This window comes from Ziziphus jujuba, chromosome 1, assembly GCF_031755915.1.
Source record: "Ziziphus jujuba cultivar Dongzao chromosome 1, ASM3175591v1".
Classification (NCBI taxonomy): domain Eukaryota; kingdom Viridiplantae; phylum Streptophyta; class Magnoliopsida; order Rosales; family Rhamnaceae; genus Ziziphus; species Ziziphus jujuba.
In genome coordinates, this window is record NC_083379.1 from 14,713,014 (window position 1) to 14,735,255 (window position 22,242).

At 29.9% G+C, this 22,242-nt stretch overlaps 2 protein-coding genes across 2 annotated transcripts; both read left to right on the plus strand.

Moving 5' to 3' along the window:
• The first annotated feature begins 4,026 nt into the window (after window positions 1-4,026).
• On the plus strand, window positions 4,027-5,989 carry LOC107420538 (UDP-glucuronate 4-epimerase 1). Its single transcript, XM_016029530.4, has one exon. The coding sequence runs from the start codon at window positions 4,404-4,406 to the stop codon at window positions 5,697-5,699; it is 1,296 nt and encodes a 431-aa protein (XP_015885016.1). The 5' UTR covers window positions 4,027-4,403; the 3' UTR covers window positions 5,700-5,989.
• A 13,962-nt stretch (window positions 5,990-19,951) lies between these two features.
• On the plus strand, window positions 19,952-20,374 carry LOC107419140 (protein DOWN-REGULATED IN DIF1 11). Its single transcript, XM_016027887.2, has one exon. It carries the CDS (start codon window positions 19,952-19,954, stop codon window positions 20,372-20,374), a length of 423 nt encoding a protein of 140 aa, XP_015883373.2.
• The last annotated feature ends 1,868 nt before the right edge of the window (window positions 20,375-22,242 follow it).

Sequence of the window (22,242 nt, forward strand, 5' to 3'; positions counted from 1 at the left end):
TATATAAGAAAGGGAAAAAATTCAACTATACATGATGTATATATATAATATTTCATACTCACCACCAATGAGTTGAACTTCTAGCCAAAAAATAAATAAATAAACAAACAAAGAGTTCAACTTTCCTTGAGAAAAAAAAAAAAAAAGTGTTGAATTTATGTATCTATTACTAATATATATACATATGGCAACCAGCACACATTTCTCAGCCTAACCATGTCTATCCATGGCCGGAGGGTGGACTCAACAAACCATATATTTTAATTAGAAGTATTAAAAAGGAAAAAGCATAACGATTTAAAACTCAAATCATCCAATATCCAAATATTATTAAAAAAGAAAAAAGAAAAAGAAAATGTTTAGCTTTATTTAGACTTATAGACGGTTGCATTGGTTACATTTTGAAAATTGAAGATTAGTATGACATCCGTGTCTCAATAAATGCAATTTCTTATATGTGCGATATAAGCAGTAGATGTGGAATGATGATAGTTATGTTTGACAATGACAAATCCCAGAGAAATTATGGTTTAATTTGCATGAAAGATAATGTCTTTCTTACTTTGTTTGATGCATGTCGTTTCGTAAAATTGAATTCAATTATTATTATTTTTTTGCTTTATTATATTACCACAAATTAAACAATTATAACAACCAGTCATATCCTTCCATCTCCTCAACGTGAATCCTTCACACTTCACTTTGTCGTGAACTGTGAAGGATAAATATTAATATTTTATTTAGAAAGTAAATGTCAATTAAAATCTAATGTTTTGGACGTAAATTATTTTTAACTCATATAGAAAGATAGACAACTAAAAATGGTAAAGTGAGCAGAGAGTGACACAAATTCATGTAGTCCTGGATTTATTTGTAACTTCCAAATAAATAGACCCAGCAAAAAAAAATAATTTAAAATTACTTTATATATATATATATATGTATATGCTATTAAAACTTTTACACGTCACCAAATATGAAACTAAATTACAATATTTTCCTTTTTCCATAAAATTACGGACAACTTACATGTGTAAACTTTTATTTTGGTGAATACATCTGTAAACTTTTCATGTTTTATAGGAATCACCTCTTTTTATAAAAGCAATCACAAATCAATATCATTTTTCTTTCTAGACAGACTTTGATTCAATAAGCCATGTATAATTAAAAATTAAAAAAAAAAATTGAACTTCCATTTTACCCAAAAAAAAATAAAATTTGAACTTCCAATTTTGTTTTGCTCACTATTCGTGATTGTTTTGCTCACTATTCGTGATCATTACCAAGTAAGACGCCCTATTAGCATGTTACTTGTTAATGAGGTGCAATTATTTACTTATTTATTTATTTTCAGAACTAAGATGAAAGAGTAAACTTATAGCTTCTAGCGAATACAAATTCTAAAAGTTTACTTAATATAGAAAAATTAACACAAATACTTTTTTTTTTTTTTTTTTTTGTCATCTTCCACAATTTTTTATCTCAAAAATTGGCAGAATCACTCTGCTGATTTATATACTGCCTGCATGCCTGCATAAGTTCTCATGATTTAACAACTACTAAATTTGGTAGCCAAATATGCATTGAAAAAAAGAAGAAGATATGGAGCATTAAAATAGTGTCAGATTAGCTGCTTCTTTTGGGCATATATTTTTCAAATCATAAGAAATGACAATGAATAATTCAATCATTTTTTCTAGTATGATCTGAAGAAACAAGTTAAAGTTCCTTTAATTTCTCATATTCTATTACTTTCTAATATTGTTATTTTATTAATTAGATCGTTATACATATCCGAACATCAAAGTCACAAAAAAGGCTATCGGCCAAAATTTGATTCCAATATCTATTTTACATCAAATCTGAAGCAACTTTTTGTAATTGACAATTCCAACCTCGGAGAAAGAAAAAGTAATTTGGTACATGGCATTGTGAACACTGAATACTATAAAGCAAACAATACAATATACATACGCAACTATTAAAGTTGGATTATTCAAAATCTGATATTTCAAATTTATATTTTTTCTACATCAACCAAAAAAAAAAAAAAAATCCAATTAATTAAAATAAGGAACCCTTTTCCAACTGTTTTGAGTCGAGCATATGGTTGGTATAATGTTATATTCTTTTTTTCAATAAAATTGCTATTAAATATATACAGTAACCAACTAGATAAAGTTCTGCTTGTTACTTTTTTTTTTTTTTTTTTTTTTAAATTTTGACTTAACTTCTAAGACATTTTGGGGATAGTTTATACAGTCATCTAGATAAACTACATTTTACTTTATTATTATTATTATTATTATTATTTTTCTGCTTACTATGCCCAACATTATAATGGAAAAGAACAGTAGAACAAATAAATACTTAACATGTTTCTATTGATTTTCCAATAAGCACAAGGTTTTATTGAGGATATATACACATCCAATTAAATACAAACAACCATGTACACTCATTTGAATTTGTCATCTCCGTCTAAATTCGCTGTTCGCTTATCAAATGGAAATCAAAAGGCCAACCGGAAACTTCTACGCATTTGGTAATTAATAATTTATTATAGATTTTTAAGTGGGAATCGCTTTAAAAACAATTCAAAAGCTTTACTCTTCCCCAAAGAAATATTTTATATAAAAAATAAATAATAAATAATTCACAAAATTTAAAATGTGAGTATCGTAACAAGCCCCAAATGTCAAATTTTTATAAAATATTGTATTGAATTTAATTTATTCTTTAAAAAAAAAAATGGTTGAAAGGAAAAGTCCAAGAAAGTGTATAGCCAGAAGAAAAAAATGGGGAGGACACCCGGAAAGCGGTGCTTGGAGAGTGAGATAAGGAGATTTGATCATGTTCCCATGATCTGCCAGCCTATGTGCCCATAAATAGCTCCATTTTGGCAAAAAATATTATTTTTATTTTTAAAAAATTAAAAAGAAAAGGCTCTGTATGTGGGTCCCATCACCACAATTTTGCTTAGCTGGAAATTCCTAAAAAAATTAATAATAATATCTAGAAGACCGAGAGAGTGTGTTATAATGCTGGCAAAAAAACGAAGTCAGTCAAAGAGAATACAAAACAGGACAAAGAATAAAACAAAAAATTAAAAAAAAAACAAGAAACAAAAAAAAAAAAAAAAAAAAAAAAAGTGAAGGAAGAGGGTCAAACTAAAGGAGCACCGCGCAATTTCCATTTGGCTAAAAAACTGAAAAACGAAACAAAGACCAACCGCCGAGTCCACCGGCTACGCGGGATATATCCGTTTTTCCGTATTTAGTCTTTTTGTCAACTCTGCTCTTGCTTCTACCTCAGTCACGACCGGTTCTTCCGGTGGAAGGTACTACTTCTCCACTATTTCCATTTTTTAAAATTTGTTTTTTTGTAAAACTCAATAATAAAAATAAATAATCCCACATACTTAATTATTATTATTATTTTTATTTTCTGAGAGTTGTGGAGTGAGTAAAATACTATTGTACTGCATCCAGATTTTACATTTCCCTAAACAAGCAATGGGACGGAGCCCATGTTCTTGTGAATGTCAAGAATACCACTTTGATGGCAAATAATTAATTAATCAATCTGAGAGAATTAGAATAATTAAAATTAAATTTATTAGTAAAACTAAGTTTTTAAATTACAGTTCACACTTTACTTCCCAAAACTCAAAAGCGCTCAAAATCTCCAAATGCCAGAAAAAAAATTAAAGAAAAAAAACGTGTACAGGACAATGACCACTCACATTTTCGTACTTGGATAATTTTTTTAAAAAAGTAATAATAAAATAAAAGTAAAGACAGAGAAAAAAACAAAAGAAAATCACCCTATATATCTGTATATATAATTTTCTACTTTTAACACTAAATAGTCCTTCTACTAAAGCCTGTTTGTATACGTATAAATACAAAGAGAGGGACCAAAACGGTAATTTCATCTTAAATTTTGTTTGTTAAGAGGAGTTTGGGACTCTCTCTCTCTCTCTCTCTCTCTCTTCCAAACTGGCCGTCCTTTAACGCGTTCACGCGTATAGTTTGTCGCTCGCTTCCATGTGGGTGACCACTATATATAACCCAGCCTCACCTTCTCTCTAATAGCAGGTGCAGAAAATTAAAATTTCACCTCCAAAATTTTTTTAGCCCCTCTGCATCTGTTCTTTGTTTTCCTTTTTTTTTTTTAGGTTTCCTTTTCTTTCCATTTTTCCTTCTAAATCCTCCCGCAAAAACCTTCTTCTTCTACTCCGAAACCGTTACTTTCTTAGTAAACCATCTTAAAATTTGGAAGAAAATATTTTTATTTTTGGTTTTTTTTAAAAAAAGAGAGGAAATAGAGGAATTTTCAGAAAATTAGAAAAAAAAATCCCCAAGAAAAAAAAAATCTTTGCAATCACAAGAAAGAAAATGCCTTCTTTGGAAGACGAGCTGTTCCCGTCGACGCCGGGAAAGTTCAAGATCGATCGGGCACACACCATGAACCGGCAGTTCCACCGGTGTTTCGCTTCTACAAGCACTATGTTCTTGTGGGCACTCTTCTTGGTTGCCCTAACGGCGTCGTATTTGAGCTTCCAGAGTTTTGTCGATTCCAGTAGCCGGTATTTCACCGCTTCTTGGGGCGGTATTCAGTGGGAGAAACAGGTGAGGAACTCCGCCCAGATCCATAGGTCCGGTGGCATGTCTGTGCTTGTTACCGGCGCTGCAGGTTTCGTCGGGTCCCACGTATCGCAAGCCTTGAAGAAGCGCGGAGATGGCGTCGTCGGGCTCGACAACTTCAATAACTACTACGACCCGTCGTTGAAGAAAGCGAGGAAGTTGCTGCTCAATAACCACGGGATTTTCGTCGTTGAAGGTGACGTCAACGACGCCAGGCTGCTCGAGAAGCTTTTCGATGTCGTGGCTTTCACGCACGTGATGCACTTGGCGGCTCAAGCCGGTGTCAGATACGCCATGGAGAACCCTCAATCTTACGTCCACAGCAACATCGCCGGCCTCGTCACGCTTCTTGAGGTATGCAAATCCGCCAATCCCCAGCCCGCGATCGTTTGGGCCTCGTCCAGCTCCGTGTACGGACTCAATGACAAGGTCCCGTTCTCCGAATCTGATCGGACCGATCAACCCGCTAGTCTCTACGCGGCTACCAAGAAAGCCGGCGAGGAAATCACCCACACTTACAACCACATTTATGGGTTATCCATCACCGGGTTGAGATTCTTCACGGTTTATGGCCCATGGGGCAGACCCGACATGGCTTACTTCTCTTTCACCCGGAACATTCTTCAGGGGAAACCCATTACGGTTTATCGGGGCAAGGATCGGGTTGATTTGGCCCGAGATTTCACCTATATCGATGATGTTGTTAAGGGTTGCTTGGGATCATTGGATACGGCGGGTAAGAGCACGGGTTCGGGTGGAAAGAAACGGAGACCCGCTCCCTATCGGATTTTCAATCTTGGCAATACGTCGCCGGTGACGGTACCGACACTTGTCGATATACTAGAGCGGCATTTGAAGGTAAAAGCGAAGAGGAATATGGTTGAAATGCCTGGAAACGGCGACGTTCCGTTCACCCATGCGAATATCAGTGCTGCTCGAAGAGAATTCGGGTACAAACCCACGACCGATTTGCAGACCGGGTTGAAAAAGTTTGTTAGGTGGTATCTTTCTTACTACGGCTACAATCACGGCAAACCTGTAAATTAATATTTTTTTTTTTTTTTTTTTTTTTCTCTTTTATATTTTTGGTAAAAAAAGAAAAAAAGAAAAAAAAAAACTTCTAGAATTTTCCTTCCCTTTTAAAAAAAGTAAAAGAAAATTGGGAAAAGAAAAATGTCGTAGACGATAAAGAAAGAGAAAAAAAAGAAAAGAGACACATTCTTTACTTAGGAGAGCGGTGAAAGCCTAGCTCGTCCTCGGTTCTTTTTTTCGTTTGTTGTTTCTTATATTTTCTTGATTTTGTGTAAATGAAAAGCTTTTATGTTTGTTTTCGGCCATTTTTACGTTGTTGTTTGTTTATTTTTCATTTTTTTTTTTTTTTTAAGTCTTACGTTTTGGATGAGGTTGAATTATATTCTAGTTTCTACATTTAATTTATACATATATCTATATAAAAATATATATAATTTTCCATGTAAGTCAAAATCCCAGTGAAACCGAGGGCGGTTTGGTCATTTCGGAGCAGGAGGGAAAAGCCGTGTTGTAGAATTTTGAAGGGGGATGATGAAGTGGCATAAGACATTGTACCCAAAATATTAATGATGATAGGAGACAACTAAGATGGATGGGGACAGCTGGTACAACCGTGATATACGGTTGTGATGGACGGGCCCATTAAGACTAATGAAGTGGTCTCGTACGGTAGCCGCTGGATTGGTCTAAAAACTGGTGGTAAGATCTGGATGGCTTTTTATATCCAGGCTGTAAAACTCCTGCACGGCCGTTACAGTAGCGTATAACTTAGCTTAAATGTTCTAGTCGTCGCCGACAGTGAGGTGTAAAAAGCAGCACAAAAGCGGTGTGGTGACTTGGGCTAACATCAGATGGGAATTTATGGGCCTGGGCCATTTCTGGTGGGTCCGAAGGAACTGTTCTTGCGTACAAGTTCTTTCCCTCTTCGAATCTTTTTCAATTGTGATGTACACGTTAGCTTGTCTTTTTTTTGTTTTTCTATTTTTTCTAGTGTCGTTTTCCGATAAATAATTAATCTTCCCAAATTATTCCAACCAACAATGATAAGAATAATATAAGAGGTAATCAGGATATTACTCCAATGATTAACTGCAGCTCTTTGATTTTTATATTTGCTAAAAAGAATTTGAAAAAGAGCAATTTAATTAATGTTTTGTCATCTCCACCGACGATTGTGCTAACATGTGGATGACTTGGATTTGATTATTGGGAAAAGCGAAATTGTTTTTATTAGATTATTATCAGTGAAAAAAAATAAAAAATTGTTTTAGGGTTGGACGATTTTGTCACCGACAGTGAGTGGGGGCCAGTAGTTTTGATTTTTTTTGGTTAACATGTGGGGTCGCGGTGATTGATTGTGATGAACGTGTGTGTCATGTGGTGTTTGGTTATGGGGTCAAAAAAAAAAAAAACAAAAAAAAAAGATAATAATAATAATAATAATAATAAAAGGACGCATGGCCCACTCAGTGGCGGGGTTTCCAAGTAAGGTGGATGTGGATTGCTTCATCTTATCTTATATGCTTCATTTTATTCCTTCCTGGACTTCGTTATTATGTTATTCTTCTTCCAACATCCAGGTTTTGCGTTCCCTTGTGCTGGAGGGCTTTACTGGCTTGCTTTTTGCTTGTTTGACAGCCTTTTTCAATTTGCATTTTGTTTAATTGAAATATTATATGTAAACAAATTTTAATGCAAGCTCATGTTACATCAGCAATACTAAGATATTAATTTTACTATCATAGGCTTGTATATGCATGTTACGGTGAGTTTTGTCTAATTATATTTGAGCGTGTATGGCTAAGATACCATCATTGGTAAGCGGATGTATATCCACCGTAGCGTGTATGGCTAAGATACTATCAAACTGTAAATTTCATTTTAGCCCTCTCATGTTTTAGATTTTTTGCATAAATATAGTTGTAATTTGAAAAATTTTATTATAGGCCTCTTGATTAGTCTTATGTACTAAAAAGCGATAAAGTGAACCAAAAATGAAAAGCAAGAGGCTAGGGTGAAAAGTCTTAAAATGGAGACGCATTTGTGCAAAAATTCCAAAATAGAAGAGACCAAAATGAGATTTTATTCAATATTAACTAAATAAAAACAAGTGAAATTTTAAATGAGCAAATGAAATCCAGGTTAATTAAATGTTTTCATACTATTGGTTATATAATGTTAATATTGATATAAAGTTGGTAAAAATTATTTTTTGTATCATTGTTATTTTCATGTTAGATAATAAAACAGTATTTGATATAAATTTTTTGATGAGTCATGGTTTTCATGTAGATAATAAAATAGTATTTAATATAGATTTTTGTTAAGTCTATTTTCAGTCAATATATACATTAGAAGCCATTTTAACAAGTCCATGTCTTTTTTATAGTTTTCTACACGTTAACAGCATCATTGGGTTATTACCTCGAAAGGTCATGTGCACATTCCAGCCTGATGTCTATAATACTAACTGGAGGTTTTATTTTTATTTTCATTTTTTTGGGCCAAAAAGTTATTGCTTTCGAGCCAATGTAGAATATGCCAGCAGCCTGGTGTATTTGTCTCTTGCCACCAAATATGTCTTCTAATTGACTCCATAAAATTCTTAGCAAAATAATAAAAATAAAAATTCCAAAAAATTGGAGTAAAGTATATATGTGAGGAATATGCCTCACCCAATGAGGTGAAAAATGCACCCTTTTGCACTTGAGGCTCACGCCTTATAGGTAGAGGTGGCAATTCGTATTCACATGTCGATCCGTTTGATAATTGTGTTAAAAATGCTCAATTCGAATCCAATTCGTTTATTAATTATGTTAGGTATCTAAAATACTAACCGATCTATTTATAAATAGGTCAACACGATATGATTCGATTAACACGATTATTTTAACGAATCATATTTATCTGTTAATTTATTAATCTGAATATTGATCTGTTAATCCAAAAATTAACTTATTAATCCAAAATTAACTTATTTATTGAAAATTAACTTGTTTATTAATATATTTATTCTACTAACTTGAAAATCCAGCTCTTTATTTCAAAATAATTTAAAAATAATAATAATTAAAAAAACATAAAAATAATTTAAGCATTAAAAAATTAAAATGACAATTAGGGCTTTAATCTTGTGGTGGTAGTGATCTGAATTTTTTTTATGTGTTTATTTTGTTTTATTAAAGATTTTTTTTTTGTCTTTAAAAAATTAATAATAGAAAATTACTTTTATAAAGGTTTTTAATTTATAATATCTTTTACTTATTGAATATTATATTATAAATAAAATTATAATTTAAAAAGGTTGTAATAGGTATATAATTGTGTCGGGTTGAAAATGACACGTTTAATAAATAGGTCATAACGAGTCAATTTCGAGTTAAACGGATCAACTCGAAAATTACACAATTAATAATCGTATTAAACGGATTGATCCGAACCCATTTATTTCATGTCATTTTAGAATCATGTCGCTATGTCATGACCGAAATTACCATCCCTACTTATAGTCATAGATTGATTAAGTGCATGCAACATCATTTTTAAATGAAACAATTTTTATGTTTGGCTGTGCCCTAGGAACATCTAATAAAACAATAGGAGTTCTAGCAATAAGACATTTTAAGCTGCTTTTTAAATCCAAATTGAAAATTACAATGAAGATTCTTGCTTAGTTTTAATTATTTTTTAAATTAATTTTAATTAGCAGCAGAGGTACTTAATTTTTTATATCAAGATTAATTCAGCCTTTAGTGGTTGCAATTAGAAGCTTGTAAAACATAAAAGTATCACATTTTTGGATTGACTTGTCTCCAAAATAAAATATATGTATTTTGGACCTTACTTAATACGAGGAAATTAAAGCCGATTCCCAAAAGATAGATTATTCAAAAATAAAAAATAAATAAATAACAAAAATTATATTTCCATTTTTGTTCGATTCTTGAATGAAAATAATGCCATTTGTAATAATTGGTGACCATCATTGAAATGATTTATGCTTATGTGTCAATTATTGAAAGGCTTATATTAAGGATTTACTATTTCAATTATGGTTTAAGTTTTAGAAATTCAAATGATTTAAAAGCATCAGGCGAGATTTATACAGTTTACATAATACTTGCAGCTATACCTATAAAGTTGTCGTCAAAACATAGAAAAATATAAAATTTAGGCTTTTAGGATCTAACCTATGAAATATAAAAGCTTGATGAGTTGACATATAATTTAATAATTTTTGAAAATTATTTATAAAAACATCCCAATATCATTACAAAAAAAAAAAGAATTTATTTGTCACAAATGATAATAAACATATATATATAATTTTTTTTTTTTCATGGAACAGACTTTGAATTTTCAGATTTTTTAATCAAAGACTATTTCTCCTTTTAAGTTATAACATTGTCTTGTTTGGTGTTGGCCAATAACAATTTTCTAATCATAAATATATTTATTTCTTTAGCCTTTTTATCTCTCACAATTTGCACTTGTATCATTTAAATATATGATTCTTTTTATTATTATTTTCTACCTGCTTTTATATGTTTACTATAATCATGAGATGCTATAAAAAATATATTATTGTAACAAATGGGTGTTTTAGGCAAACATGAATTAATATAGATATTTATGGTTTATTAAACTCTTTCTTACATATATATTTCCCTATTGCTTTTATTGGAGTGCTACTACTTGTGAAAATTTTTTTATAGTAAGATGGGAGGAACAAGGTAGTATGTTATTGGAGTGTTATCAATGCAAAAAATTTTGGAATATTGCGAACTCTTAAGGGAGATGCCGCTAGATTTTTTATAAGAAGGTTCGATAGTGTTTTCCTAGTTGGGGGGGGCTTGCTTAAGGCTCTGATAAAGAATTTTAGATGGGTCTTGACAGTGGACATTACATCTGAATATTCCATCGTAGTGTATCACACCGCACAAAAATCGAAAATACATGCGGAAGCAAAAGAAAAATAGTTACCTGTAGTTGTTGGAGTGGAAGCCGATGAAAGCGAAGGGTAGGAAAGCTCGTTCCAGATGGAGTTGTCGTCGAGCCAACAAGAGCTTGTTCAGCCACACTATCCATTGCATCTAAACATTCCGCCTAAATGTATTACACTGCACTCAAAATTCATAAAAGACATGCCGTAACAAAAGAAAAACTGTTACCTGCTGTTGCCTAAGTGGACGCTAGAGAAATCGAAGAGTAGGCAGATCGAGTCGTCAAGTTGATGAGACCGCCATCATCTCCATCAAGAACTATGGCAACGAGCCGGATGGATCTGAACCTGTGCATCCGATCATCTATCACTATTCTATAAAGCAAAAACAAACTGGAAAAAAGAAGAATAAATGTTACCTGCATAAATCGAAACGGTGAGCGGAGTGTAAGCAGTCATCGATGGAGACAAGGTCGACTTGTCGGAGCCATTTACTGTGACATTCTCAAGAAGAAGAACACAGAGCAAAGAGATTAGAAAACTGCATGCCATTTCATTTTTTTTTTTTTTGAAAATGAAAAAACAAGTGGCTATTCAAAATTCCGTATAACTTACTCCTTTTATAGACACTTCCCCAAATGCTCCCGCAATGGATAGAAGAACAAACGAATGAACGAAGTGTGTTTTCCATTCGTTCATCTATCCACCGTGGGAGGAGTTGGGGGAGCGCCTATAAAAGGAGTAAGGTATACAAATTTTTAAATTGCGACTTGTTTTTTCATTTTAAGAAAAAAAAGAAAAAAGAAATGGTGTGCAGTTTTCTAATCTCTCTGTTTTGTGTTCTTATTCTTATGATTGTCACAATAAATGGGTTCGGCAAGCTAGCCTTCGCATTTGCATCTATGGCCTCAGCTTCGTCGACCACCGCCTACACTCCGTCCACCACTCTGATTTCTGTAGGTAACATTTATTCTTTTTTTTTTTTTTTTTTGGTTGGTTTGTTTTAGTTTTATAGAATAGTGACGGATGATCAGATGCACAGGTTCAGATCCATCTGGCTCATTATCGCAGCTCTTAACGGAGATGATGGCGGCTAACTCGACAACTCCATCTGCCTAGTCTTCAATTTCTTTGATAGCAGATAACAAATTTTCTTTTGTTTTGGCATGTCCTTTGCAATTTTTGAGTGTAGTGTGATACACTTGGGCGGAATATTCAGATGCGATGGATAGCGTGGCTGAACAAGCTCTCGTTTACTCAATGACTACTCCATCCGAAATGAGCCTTCTTACTTTTCGCTTTCATCGGCCTCCACTCCGACAACCATAGGTAACAATTTTTCTTTTGTTTTTGTATGTATTTATGATATTTGAGTGCAATGTGATACAATTCAGTAGAATGTTTAAATGCGATGTCCACTGTCAGAACCCATCTAAGATTCCTTATTAGAGCTTTAGACAAACCTCGATTGGGGAAACACTACCAGACTTTCCTATAAAAAATCTGATAACATCTCCCATAAGAATTCGATATGTGCCAAATTTTTCTGCACTGAAAACACTCCAATAATATACTATTTTATTCCTTCTACCTTACTACAAGAGATTTTTACAAGTGGCAGCACTTCAATAAAAGTAACATGGGAATATAGATGTATGAAATAGATTAATAAACCATAAATATCTCTATTAATTCATGTTCGCCTACACCACCCACTTATTACAATCATACATTTACAATCATACATTTTGTATAGCGCCTCACAAATATACCAAACATATAAAGGTAGGTAGAAAATAATAATAAAAATAATGATAATAATAATAATAATTATTATTATTATAATAATTAATATTAATGATAATACAATCTGTTGATAAATTTGGATAACCTATCCGAAGGCTATGATATATATCCGAAGACTACGATATTTACCCATTCGGACAAATTCAATGAGTATGTAGTTGACAATAATAATAATAATAATAATAATAATAATAATAATAATAATCATATAATAACAACAACAATAACAAATAATAATATAATTTATGATGGTAATAACAATAACAATAACAATAATAATAACAATAACAATAACAATGATGTCAGTTCTGAAGCATGTTTTGTTATCTAATAGCGCTATTAATTCCATTAGCTAATTGGACTAGTTTACATCAAATTTGATTTTCAATTTTTATAATTCCAAACTTTTAGGATTTAAATTACACTATCCTAAAACTTTAGGTACTGAAATACAATTAACTATATATTATATATATATATATATATATATATATATATATATATATATATAGATATTTTCCACACACAATATTAGCCGCTTCTTTCCTTTTTCAGTCTTGTAATTCAAAAGTCCAGCAACAAACTGAAAACCTCAACCTTCAACTCTATGCTATAATTAATTTATTTTTAAATTAATTTGCTTTTATTTATTATAAATATTTAATGTGCTTAAAATTTTAATATATAAATTACAAATTTAAACTATTTATGAGCTATTTGCAAGTTTGATTTATTTTTAGAAGCACCTTTTGAGTTTTGTTTTTCAGTTAAAATTGGCTCGCTTTCTTTACAAGTCCAATTCAAATAAATTAAAATCGTATTTATTATGAACTACTTACCCTATTTAAAACCCTTATTAACGTCCCTTTAAATTTATAAAATTATCAAAAGCACCCATATGTTAATTTTCTTCTATTAAACTTAATGGTTAAAGGGTAATCTAGTAATTGCATATTATTTCTTATAAACTAAAATTTAATGACACTATTTCATACATAAAAAAATAATTTCTTCTCTCTCCCAAACCCATGCTCGATGTTTTTCTAATTTTTTTTTCTTTCTCCAAAATATATTATTATTTTTCGATAAATTCAAAAATAAATATTATTATATTATTAAATATATTATCCAAAAAACTTAAATGATATTCTTATTAATTTTTATATTATTTTATTAATAAATATTATGTTGTGGATTAAATAAGTTATCTTGGTTATTGGTAATCTTAAAAAATGACAAATAACAGAAAAAATTAAATAAATGAATAAATGACTTATCCGTATTAGTGTTGCATTAGTTAAAAAAATATTAGGTAAAAATTATGTTTTCAAACTGCTACTAAAAACACATTAAATTTTCAAATTTTAGGGAGTTCAAAGATAGTTTAAAACCTTAAACATAAGGGTAAAATGGACTTTCGGTGAAAAAAAAGGGCAAAAAAGAGAGAGGATATAATGGATCTTTCATTGGACAAACTATTACTTTTAACACTGTCAGAATGATAAATTAGCGATGAATTCCAAAAAGTTCGATGTCAAAGTGTAGTTATGCGAATAAGGGGGATCCGTTTGGTAAAAGACAAATACTTTCCTAATACTGCAACTCGAAATCCTATGTGCTAATTCCACAAATAAACATTGATAAACACTATGCATCCGCATTAAAGTAAAAACCAAAATTCCATGCATCCGCATTGAAGTAAAAACCAAAAACGAAGTAAAAAGTCAATCCCTGGGAGAGAACATGGTCACCTCGGTTAACACAGTGAAAATTGAAAAAATTAAGCAATTTTCCAGAATATGTTATTTCAAGGCCATTTGATTAGTCAAACTATTAGTTAAATTATATACCAAAAGGGTTAAAGTGGTGAAAATTTATAAAATTGAAATGCACTTGTGTAAAATTCCAAAATAGAGAAGATTAAAATAAAATTTATCCTATATAAACTATAAATAAACAAGAGAAATATTGAATTACACATGTCACTAAAAATATTTTCATAATGGATTGGTAAATAAAGTTGGTAAACAATTGGTTTTTGTATAATTATTATTTTATTTTTTATTTTTGCAATATGTGTCACGGTTATTTTCATGTAAACAAATAAAAAAGTATTTCACATAGATTTGTTTGTGACTGTTTTTTTGTGTCAATGTATATGATAAGTCATTTTAACAAGTCTGTCTTATTTCTTGTTTTCTACGCGTTGACAACTTCATCGGGTTACCAATTAAATAATTCAATTGTATTTTATTCTTTTGAACAATAATAATTTTTTTACTAAAACCTCTAGTCATATTCATACATAATGACACAACTCACGCATCCCAATTAAGAGGCAAGAAGTTATTATGCCTCTTAAGGCCCTTTTAGCAATCCAATATACAATTTTATTACAAGTTTTGATTTGAAAATAAAAATGCAGTTTTTTTTTTTTTTTTTTTGGTAATAAGATACGGCTAGAGAAACCTGAGGATATCAATACCCTTTAACAGTGGCTCCAAAATCTAAGTAATCAAATATGGATTTACCAAAAAACATAAAAAAAAAAATGTATAATCAAATATGCCCAAATGTAAACTTTTATAAAAATTAGCATAATCCGTGTCAACTTGAATATTACCGGAACCCATTTTTCTTGCTGTCCAGAGTGCATGATACACTAGTTGCCCTTCAATCAACAAAGCGTCATTAATTAATAGTGATGACTGATAGTTAAATAATTAGTTTTGAGATGAGAAAAATTTGAGTTATTTTATATAATTTATATGGGAATTCCATTTGTTACTTAAATTTTATTTTAAGTGCAATTGAAGGATAGGTTGAAAAAATAAATAACAAAAACAAAATCACAGTAATAGGTATTTTGTTTTCTCATTTATTTCACTAGTTTGGTTGCAATTTGTTAAAAATTAAGGCCAGATTTTAAGTACGTATTCAGGAGGGAGACGGAGCGTACGTTTTAACAAGGACACGATTTTTTTTTTTTTTGGGTAAATACAAGGACGGCAAATAAGGATATGAGAAATTTCACTAAAACAAAATGAAAAAAAAAAAAAAAGGAGGGGTACATTATATAATTGGTCCCTAAACTACATCGTCATTTATAAATTGATCCCTAAAGATTTTTTTTTGGCATTTTAGTCTCCGAAGTCGTCAAAACATTACATAGTTAATCTCTCAGTCCAAAATCATATCTTTTAAAGGATTAATTTGTAATAAAAGATATAGTTTAAGATTCAATTTGTAACGCGTGATGTAATTTGAAGATTAAATATGATAATGGGTTAATTATACATTTCATTATGAAATTATGTTAAATGTTACATATTGATTCCCAAACTATATTTTATGTTACAAATTGATCCATAATACAAGATTTGCTTATGCATCTAATGATAGAATTTGGATGGAATATATCAAAGGACTAATGGAGCAATGTTTTAACGAGTTCAGATATTAAAATGCCAAAAAATTGTTTAGGGATAAACTTGTATAATTTGGGGAACAATTATGTGATTTATCCAAAAAAAAAAAAAAAACAAAGAAAGGAAAAATAAGAATATGAGAAGCTTAACCGACAAATATTGCTTAATTTGCAGAGTAGAAAAGTATAATATACCTAAAGGCTGGTGTGTATATCTTTGTCTGCAACTGTGTTTTCTAACTAAGTCCTTAAAATTCTTATTAAAATAATAATAATAACACTATTCCATAAAATAATAACCAAAATTTTTTTAGGGAATGTTTAATTTATACCTTTTGAGATTTGGGATAAATACAAAAATATTCCTCAGATTTCTAATAATATCATCTACATCTTTTAAAGGAGTTTCGATTACCCTTATACTCTTATTTAAGTTAAATTACATATAAAATTACTTTTATTTCTTTTTTATTTTTTGTAATAATTAATTTGAAAACTTTAAAGTTTTGTTAATTTATATTTTAATTAATTTTAAACTAAGTATAGTGATAATTTTTTAGTGTGGAAAAAAAAAAAACTGGATTTTAATAAGATTTTTTTTTTAACTAAGTTATAATTTATCAAATATATTTCAGTAAATGTATTAAAATGCATTATACTTTTTCAAATCTATTCCACTAAATATATTATAAATTTTCAACTATATTCAACTTAATATATTTATCAAATAAATTAGTTTGTTAAAACGCTTATGTAATTAAAATTATCATTTTTTTTTATAAAAAATGGAAAAATTATCATATAATTTAAATATAAATTAATTAAAAATATACAAATCTTTGAAATTAATTATTACATAAAAAGAAATAAAAGGGATTTTGAAATTAATTTAACTTAAGTAAATGTATAAAGGTAGATTTAGATTCCTTCAAGAGGATGTGGATGATATTATTATAAACCTTAAGATGTTTTTATATTTATTAGAGATGAATACAGATTGGGTTGGAAAGGGTTGAATAGTAAACCCAAATACCAAACTGACCTAATCGGCCGATCAGGTTGCTACCTGAGATTTTGAAAATATATTTTCAGACCGAACCAACTCAACCCAACCCATTAGAAAATGGTTAGGTTTATCGAGTTGAATGATCTAGATAGAGAAAAGATATAGTAAGAGTGAGATCGGATGGTAGAAAATGGATGTTTAATAAGATATAGAGCGAGAAAGATTGAATGGGAAACTAGTTAAACTAATAATAGGAGAGAGAGATAGACCATAATCTAACCTTTTGGAGCTTGACTAGTGCCTTAAAAAAAAGAAGGAAAAAGATGGGAAGAAGAAATATCGCTAGTGACATATCTCAAAGGACCAAAGTCAAGATGAAGAGGTCTAAAGAAAGGTTAAGCTTGGGCAATGATTTGAAAAAAAAAATAATAATAAATAAAAATAAAACCACCGATGGTAGATTTAAAAAGAAGGACATCCATTAGACTTGATTTAGTTGAAATGGAATACTTCTTCACAAACCATAGATCTAAGGCGCTGAGATATTGGGGATTATTAGGGTATTTTTTTATTTTTGTGTGAAAGAAAAAGTTGGAATATGTAATTAATTATTAATTTTAATATATAATATTATTTTATTAAAAAAAGATAATGATAGGCTATCTGGTGTCTAATTCTATATAATCATGGTGTGGAATAGGAGATGGTTTAAATGTAACGATAGTTATTCTCATAACGTTGCGGCCTTTCCAGAGTGATTGGTTTCAAATTTTGAAATAACTCTGAAATTAAATGTACTCAGGTGAGAGTAGTCCAATGATGGTTGACTCTTGAAAAGTTTTGAACAAAAAACTCCATATCAAGTGCAATGGCTAAATTGGAAACAATATCAGCATAGAGTGACAAGTCCGCCAATGGACGTTGGGCCTCAAGGGGGTAGACTGTGACAACTAATCCTATATAGTCCGATGTGGAATAGAGTATGGTTTAAATGTAATGATAGTCACTTTTATAAGGTTGAGATATTTTCAGAGCTATTGGTTTTTTAGGGTTTGAGTTTTCAAGCTAGAATAATCCAAAGATGGGGGATCTTTTGGGAATCTCGAAACAAAAAACCACATACCGAATATGGTGGCTAAATTGAGAACAATATTAATATAGAGTGATATGTTCACCAATAAAAACCAAGTATTACAAGCTCACTTTTTTTTTTTAATTTTTTTTTTTTAAAACCTGAAACTTGATAGATGGTAATCGGTTTGGGTGTTCTCGTACTTGCCACCCACTCGATCAGCTCGGATATCCACCCAAAATGGATTGATTTGGGTCAGATTACTCTGGCAAACAGATTTTTTGCATACCCCCAGTATTTATCCAAACTTCAAAGATGTGTAAATGAAAATTTTTTTTTCTTTCTTTTTTTTTCAAAATAACAACCAATTAAAAATCCATATAAAAAGATAAACCTGTCTTTTAACCTACAAAAACTCCTATGAACCATGTGGTCATGAATCCATGGTATTTTTGATCATTTTAACCAATGTTGAAAATGTAAGATGAAATTTTACACAGACCTATATTTTTTAGGTATCTTAAATTTATTATTAAAAATATAATATATTTAAAAATATTAAAATAAGTGTAAAATTAATTAATATTAAATATTGAAATAAATACATCACAACATAAAACAGTACTATGTCGACTAACCACGTGTATGATGTTTTATATCAGTTGATTCAGTTTACATATTCTATTTCAATTCAATTTTCAAATTCCAAAGTTTGCTCATGGATACCATTCAAAGAAGGGAAAAAAAAAAAATGGTTTAAAGCTCCACTTGATAATAAGTTTGTTTTTTATTTTTATTTTTTCCTTTAAATTGTGTGTAGTTTGTTTATTTTAATAATTAGTTAATATTAGTTGATGGTAATTAAAATTTTTTTACACATTCAATTAATTACAAATATTGAAGAAAAAAAAAAAGAATAAAAACTTCACACAATTTTAAATTGTGTTTAATTTTTTTTATGTGTTTTTCATTTTACATTTATTGTTAATAGAGATGTATAACTGCAATCCAAGTAAGCAAACTACATATAATTGAAGAGAAAAATAAAAAATAAATTGTTATCAAACAGGACCTGATGATTTTATTTATGTTAAATAAACTTGATTTTAAAAATTATTCATAATTGTTTTATTTTGCAATTACATATAACGATATTTTGAAGAGAAGGGAAAAAAAAAAAAAAAGGTTTTACATTTTCTATACAGCCATTCTTTTTTCGGTGAACACTTGATAACGCCACCTACATTTGGTGCCTGTGTGTAGTGTGAGTACATATTCACCCCATGGAGATCTTTTGGCCATATTTTTGTGTTTCCTTCTCTATTTAACAAGTAATAAAATATCATATTATCTAAAAACTAGTTTCTTTTTCACTTAATTATTTTTATTTATTTTCTTATAATATTTTAAAATTATTTGACCTTGCATCGGTGGTGGACAAGCTAAAGATATATGGGGACGAAAACATAGGACCAAAGATCGGGATCTATATTCACCAATCCTATACATAAATTTGCTTCTTGTAACTTTTTTTTTTTTTTTAAATAAATTTTTTGAAACGATATGCTTCTTGAAATGTTAGATTTATTATTATTATTATTATTTTGTTTGTTTTTGAGTAGTTAGATTATTTTATGGACATCATGCATGTGCGATCACATTGACCGGAACCTTAGAAAATTATTCTTAAACTGTGATAATTAATGTAATAATAACTTTTACACCATTCAATTTTTTTTAACCGCTAAATAATAAAATATTTGAGAAACCAATTAAAGCCCTTTCAATGCATTAAAAGAAAATCACAGAAAAAAACTGTAATTACGTTAACAAATTCCAAAACCAGTTATATATTACCCCCACCAAACTTCCTCATCCTCACCGCATAAAAATTAAAGAAAAACTCATCCCCTCAATTCTTATCAATCCAAAAATCGAGAGGGATTGATCTTTAAAACACTCTCAATCGACCTCCATGGCAAGGTTTCCCAACACCTCCGTCCTAATATTTTCGATGGCGGTGTTGATCTTAGCGGCTTCAACCGCGCAGTCTGCAGAGACTGGCGAATCAGTCTCTGCACCAATAAGTTTAGAACTAGCATTTCCGCCAGAAGAATACGATGATTATGGAGTGCCTCCGGAGGCATCGCCGGAGCTGTTCAAGTACTTGGAAAGCTGCGTTGAGAAGATGGAAGACGAATGCGGGGAACAGACGGTGGGATATCTGTTCAGCAATGAACCACTGATGACTGACACTTGCTGCATGCAGCTGGTGGCCATGGGAAGAGCTTGCCATCGGGCCATGGTCAACATGACGCTTTCGCTTCCCGACTTTAAAGCCTATGCCTCCATTGCTCTGCCAAAGAGCGACCAGCTATGGGATAAATGTGAGGTTGTTAGTCGGGAAGGTCTTCAACTTGCTCCTGTTTATAATTAACTTTTAGAATAATAATTTAAAAAAAAATTGAGTTTTATAAGGACTTGTATGTTTTTGCTTCATCTGCATGTAAATATTTGCATGCAAGTATGTATGAGAACTTGATTTATAAAGATTTGAATATATATATATATATATTATATTAAACGTTCATGAGATTTTGGTGTTTGAATTAGCTTTTATTTATTTGGTAATTATTTGTAGTTTTAATTTGAAAATGTATGCTGCATGGAAAGAAATATGAATAATGTTAGACTCAATTTGTTAATAATTTGTGTGATGTTATTTTAATGGGTTACTTTTGGTAATTTTAAATTATATTAATATGTTAACCAGAAGCTGCCATTCAAAATTTGATAGTAAATTGAGTGCCCTACAATTACTCAGAAAATATATAAATTCTATCATAAAGCTATGGGTCTTGATGAGGCTGATTTAACAATTAGAGCTTCTCACCTATGCATACATAAAAAGTCATGGAAATGAAATACACAATGGCTCAACCATATAGCACACACTACAGTGGGCACTATGTGCTTACAAATACATATCAATCGAACACCTTAGATGATATATATATATATATATATATTTTACAAATTCTCAATCTTAGCCTCCAGGATTTCCATTAAATGAGTTATGGGTTATCATCTCAATATACGATTGAAATTGGAAAATACAAATATATATATATATATATAGCATTTTTTTTTTTTTGGTAAATAACACTTACTTGACAATGTTAGATAATATCTATTGTAAAATCAGTTATGGCATGGTTTCCACTGGACTATACTTATAAAATATAAATATAAAACCAATCAAAACAAACATAACCAAAACTAATTATATAAAGCTAGTTTTGAGTCTTGATACGGTGGTCATAAGATTTGAAATAGCAATATCAAAATGGTATGGTAAAAGAATAGTATCATTTTCGTAATTTAACGGCTATAGATAACTATTCTTTAATATGTTTTTTCATAGATTCCTAATTATATCAAAATTGTATATATATACATATATATAAATATATAATTAAATTATTAATAAAAACAAATATCTATATATATATATATATACATATATTAACTCCAATGATATCTTCAATATATCAATATTAAAAAAATATATTTATAAATCAAAATAAAACTCTATGTTTTTTCTAATCACGAAAATCTTCTATAATTAAATCAATACTAAATATTTTCACAATTTCCTTTTCAATCTATAAAGTCAAAAAGAAAATAAAAATAAAAAATTGACATCTCCTATCAATCTTAATACACTTATTAGATACTTGGAGAAACAAAATAAAAGGGGGAAAAAAAAAGACATCATGTAAACACATTTAAAGACATATAATTAGATTTATGAATTACTAATTGATAAAAAATAAAAAATAATTACCTTGGCCTCTTTAATAACCAATTCCAATATTTTTTTGTTTGTTTTGTAACTGCACCTCGTAGAGTAGTACTGTGCATTGTGTATTATCATGGAAGGAAGGGGATTTAATTTTTGTTTTATATATAAGTTTAGATTAATTAGTGTTAGGTTAAATTAATATCTATTATTTATGAATTTATAAATTAATTACAGTAAATTTTGAAATTGATGTATAATTAGCATAGAATATATTTATTGAAAATAAATTAAGAAATTTTGGAGCCACACTTAAATTTATATTCAATTTTATATTTATATAAATGTATTTTATTAAAAAAATAAAAAAATGTTGCCCAGACCCGTGAATCGTTCTGTCTATACATATGAAAAATATGGGATTACAGTCTACACTTAACAAATTAAATGTTCTTCTCAAAGATGCGCGTCATATAGTACCTACATCTTATGGATTTAATATT

Coding starts and splice junctions, on each gene's coding strand:
- LOC107420538 (XM_016029530.4), top strand. CDS start 4,404: ATGCCTTCTTTGGAAGACGAGCTGTTCCCGTCGACGCCGGGAAAGTTC.
- LOC107419140 (XM_016027887.2), top strand. CDS start 19,952: ATGGCGGTGTTGATCTTAGCGGCTTCAACCGCGCAGTCTGCAGAGACT.